Below are 4,374 nucleotides of genomic sequence, written 5' to 3' on the forward strand. Positions count from 1 at the left end.
AGGCATGATCTGAAGCAATAGATAAATAAGTCAGTGGTATCTTTTCCTCTAGTTATCTATATTTTTTAGCACAACTTACAGTATGAACAACAAACTATTAACAATCACAAGATCATTAGCAAAATCGAGTCCAACACGTGTTCTGCAAGCAGTAAAATGCAATGCAGCAAAATTATTGTTATACGGCAACTGCTGATCATACATAAAGACGTGCTGCTGATTACAGTGATGATTAACGAAAGCCACATGGCGAGTTTCATTTTTCTTCCCGCCAACAATGCGCCTCTTGCATTTGTTTACCGAACTCATTTTTTGGTCGAGGCGATCCCATTGAGTTGTCATGGGCGTGCGGCTCCGTAGACGCAAGGAAAAAACATCTGCTTGTCGTTCGTCAGCTGATTTTAAAGTTAGGTTAATTTATTTATGAACTGGGTTCAACTGTTTATTGACAAAAAATAAATATTCTCTTGTTTCTGGTGTAAATGGAAATCAGTTTTGAATTGTGTATGATTGAATTGAACAGTGATTAGTTGATTCACAAGAATGACGGATGATAGCGTGGAATGGACAAGCGCTCAAATGATAGAAAATGCAAGCAGTTGGTCCTTGTGTGGTGATGTAGCCCTACTCAACCGTTTAAAGCAGTTTTCGAAGGTAAACCGAGTAAACATCGTATGTGTTGCGCGTAGAAATCTTCCACAACATCCCTTTATGCATGTTTGTCGGAGTTTCGCGTTCTTTTTATTTTCCCTTAGAGTACAATAAAAACAAATTTGTATACACTTTCCTGACTGTGTTTCAATTCCAAATCAAATTAATTCCTGGGTTTCAGTCATTTATTGTCTCTATTTATCAATGGGGATCGTCCATAAAGTTGCAAAAAAAAACTTTCAAAGCCAGTGCCGTGTTACGGTTAAATCTTGTTTTACGCACTAACAATCGATGATTCGGCACAAAAATTTGTGCTTAAGATCCACTACAATAAAGTTTTTGCAAAATTTGGGACTTATTTGAAACCAGTGATGGGAACTATCGAATTATTCGATAGTTGTAATTCATTCGAATTATTCGATAGCGATGTTTTATTTAGTGATGGAAACTATCGAATTATTTGATAGTTGTAATTTACTTGAATTATTCGAAAGCGATGTTTTCAGATGGAAACCCTCCAATTATTCGATGTAAATTTGAAGTGATGAGAATTATCGAACTATTTGATAGTTGTAATTTAAAATTTAATTAATGGGAATTATTTGATAGCAGTGTTTTATTCATTTGTTTTCTAATCATCGGATAATGCGATAGCTATAATTCCAGTGCAATGAACGATTTCAAATATTAAATAAATTAATTTTTCACTTTTTAAGCAAATATATTTCATTTATTAAAATAGGTTTTTTGTTCAAAAATTCAACATATTTTTAAAGAAAAGTGTGTCATTTTTATCGCTAACAATTTTTTTGTCAAAATGGACTTTCACCACTTTCAAAGAAAACGGCTCATATCGTATCCAAGGTGCATGTCGCCGAACGTTTTCTTTCGATTTGGGAGACCGCGGGCGATGTCTATTGAACATCCTGACAATATATTGCATATTTTCACGCTGATGAGATTAATAGGTGTACATCTCATCAGCGTCTGTAACATAATATGTTACTAGAGAATGGACCGAAGCTGTCGAAATGTGACTTTACCTGTTGGGTGACCTTACGTCTTACAGACTTCAATTAACATAAAAAGTAAATGGCATATGAGATGCTCGAAATGTTATTGAAACTTATCAGATATCGCGGAGATCATAGAGTGAATTCAAATCGCCTGCTAAAATTTTGTTCGTGTGAAAACGAGAACTAATTGGGAAAATAAAACACATGAATTTCTCTTTCCAATAGGTTTAAATTAAAAAACGTGTTGTTTTCGTAAATATATTTAAATAAAACTCTAATATTGGATTGTTCTTACGTTAAGGAGCAAAATTGAAAATATGTAGCCCAATTTTCTTTCTATCGCTATGGAATTGCTGAACTTTAACCTAAAAATTATAAAGTTAAATCGATATATTTCCGAGAAGCTACGCTTAAGATCCTACCTAAACTATTTGAGATGGTACAAATCATATACCACACCAATAAATTGTCTTCACACGCAGATTAAACCCGTTGGAGGCACACAAAACCGGAAAATCAAAAAATATCTTTGTAAAAAGTACAATGTTTTGATTTAAAAACCTGACCTACCCCAACAACGCCGAATGCTCCACGTCACGCTAACGGCGCGAATAGCAAGGATGCAAACCCTGAATACAGAGTAGTAGAGACGCAAACCCGCAAGAAGGTAAAATGAGCGCAGTTGTGTCTGGGTCCATCATTACCGCGTTACGCCACTCAGGGCCAACTGCACCGTCTTCACTTAAATATTTAAGCGACACTTAAAACTAATCTGCTGCACCGTCCAACTTAATTAAGTCTAAGGGCCAACTGCTCCGTCTTCATCATAAGTGTCACTTAAATATTTAAGCGACACTTAAAACTATTCTGCTGCACCGTCCAACTTTATCATCCCCTTAACTAAGTTCCACCTAGTTCAGGGATTTTTGATAATTTTAGGGGATTTCTTACTTGCCTATTTTCGTACCTGCCTAATTTAAAAGCTTTCGACGGAAACGTCAGCGAGAGCGATTGTTGGACTTTACTTTTGAAGACGAAAGCGTGTGAATCTGTGTAGTTTGTTTTTAGTGCAAAAAAATCAAATTAAATGGAATACCCAATGGAATCGGAAAACACTAAAAATCACCGAAAAGAATGCGAACTCCCAATTGGTCAGTGGAACAATCGGCCAGTGGAACAACTGCCCTCCCTTCTTTATGCAAATAACTTCAGTCTGGGTTTTCAAGATTGAATGTTTGATATTTTTGTTCAAAAAGGGGAAAGTTTGTCACCTCATAGTAATGTGCCATACTTCAGAGTAATAAAAACCAAGGAAATGGGAAAAATAAACTGAATAATTAATAATGTGGAAGAAGGTTTTTTAAGGTAACTGAATATTCATTATGTTAAAAGAAGGTTTGTTCTATTTTTCTAGAATTGACCAACGGGCTCAGAAAGAATAATATATTTATTTGGCTCAGGGAAATTTAATCAGCGGTTATTTGCATTACTTGCGTATTTTTCACGATTACTCTTTTTAAAAAGGCATTTTTGCAGTTAAATTTATTGACATATTTACGCGAAAGAACACGATCAGGAGGACTCATCTTTATGCAGATATAAATTATAGAAACACACAAAAAATGGTAATTTTCACAAAAAGGACAATTACTTATGTTGCAATATTTAATTCTTAGGTTAGTTTCATTTAGCATAAACAACGGAGCAGTTTTATCCAGAAAATTATCAGACATTAATATTACAAGAATTATATCCAGTCTCGTTGCTCCGCAAGTTGAAAAAAGACAGAACTAATCTAATATACCTCTTGTTTTTTTTCTCTAAAGCCGGTGTCCCATACATTCGTTTATACGATGGTACGATGATACGAAAGTGTTGTTGTATTGGTTGGAGATCTGTCAGTTCGTACGACGGCGGACCAATAGAAACACTTTGGTACCATCGTATCATCGTGTAAACGGATGCATGGGACGGACCACCCCTCTCAAGATTTTTCTGGAATTCATTGAATACAGAGGGATAATGAGGGAGTAAAATACGAGGGCACAATATGGCAGAAATGACCGCGGTGCAAGGCCAAACACCACCTCGACGGTGAGGAAAGGGTTCTACTGGCCTGGCAGCTTAGCTGGAGTCCCACACATCCCAGAGCGACAGATCACCAGCTCTGGATGTGCGGAACAGACCATTTCCTAAACTTCACCGAAAAAAAATGGGACGGAGGCCTTAAGTCCTGCACGTTTCGCACATGCCCAGAAGTTCTCGGTCGAAAAATCGATATTTCAGTGCCGTCAGTCGTCGGTCAGCCAGTTGTAGCGCCACCAGCGTAACGCGGTGCCAAGGCCATCCATAGGATTGCTACCTCTCTTATTTTACTGATGGTGGGTTTATACACGAGAATAAGGATAAGGCTTAAGGCATAAGAATAACGCTTAAGGAATAACGCCTAATGGGGTGTTTATAAAGCAGAATAACGAACAATATTATTTTATGTACAGACAATCAAATGGGAGCATAGGCTTAAGAAACAATAGGGTTGTGTCTGTTTATGTCAACATTATCGCGGTAACATACCAATAAAAGCTTATTTCACATAAATATTGTACATTAAAATGGATTTGCCCACTGAAGAAGTGGTAGTTCTTTTTGGATTAATAATTTCGTTTTCTACCCTCACCACAGATATATCTCACTGATAAAACATATA

The 4,374-nt window shown here is 36.5% G+C and overlaps 1 protein-coding gene across 3 annotated transcripts in view; it reads left to right on the forward strand.

Moving 5' to 3' along the window:
• The first annotated feature begins 383 nt into the window (after positions 1-383).
• Positions 384-4,374, forward strand: part of LOC109541282 (WASH complex subunit 2) — a 39,115-nt gene continuing 35,124 nt past the window's right edge. For all 3 annotated transcript variants that reach the window (XM_048665493.1, XM_048665494.1, XM_019910101.2), the window contains exon 1: positions 384-654. In XM_048665493.1, coding sequence (XP_048521450.1) covers positions 544-654 — 111 coding nt within the window. In that variant the 5' untranslated portion in view covers positions 384-543. The remainder of the gene's footprint in view (positions 655-4,374) is intronic.

This window comes from Dendroctonus ponderosae, unplaced genomic scaffold, assembly GCF_020466585.1.
Source record: "Dendroctonus ponderosae isolate FM_Combo_2020 unplaced genomic scaffold, Dpon_F_20191213v2 Dpon_F_20191213_4, whole genome shotgun sequence".
NCBI classification, from domain to species: Eukaryota; Metazoa; Arthropoda; class Insecta; order Coleoptera; family Curculionidae; genus Dendroctonus; species Dendroctonus ponderosae.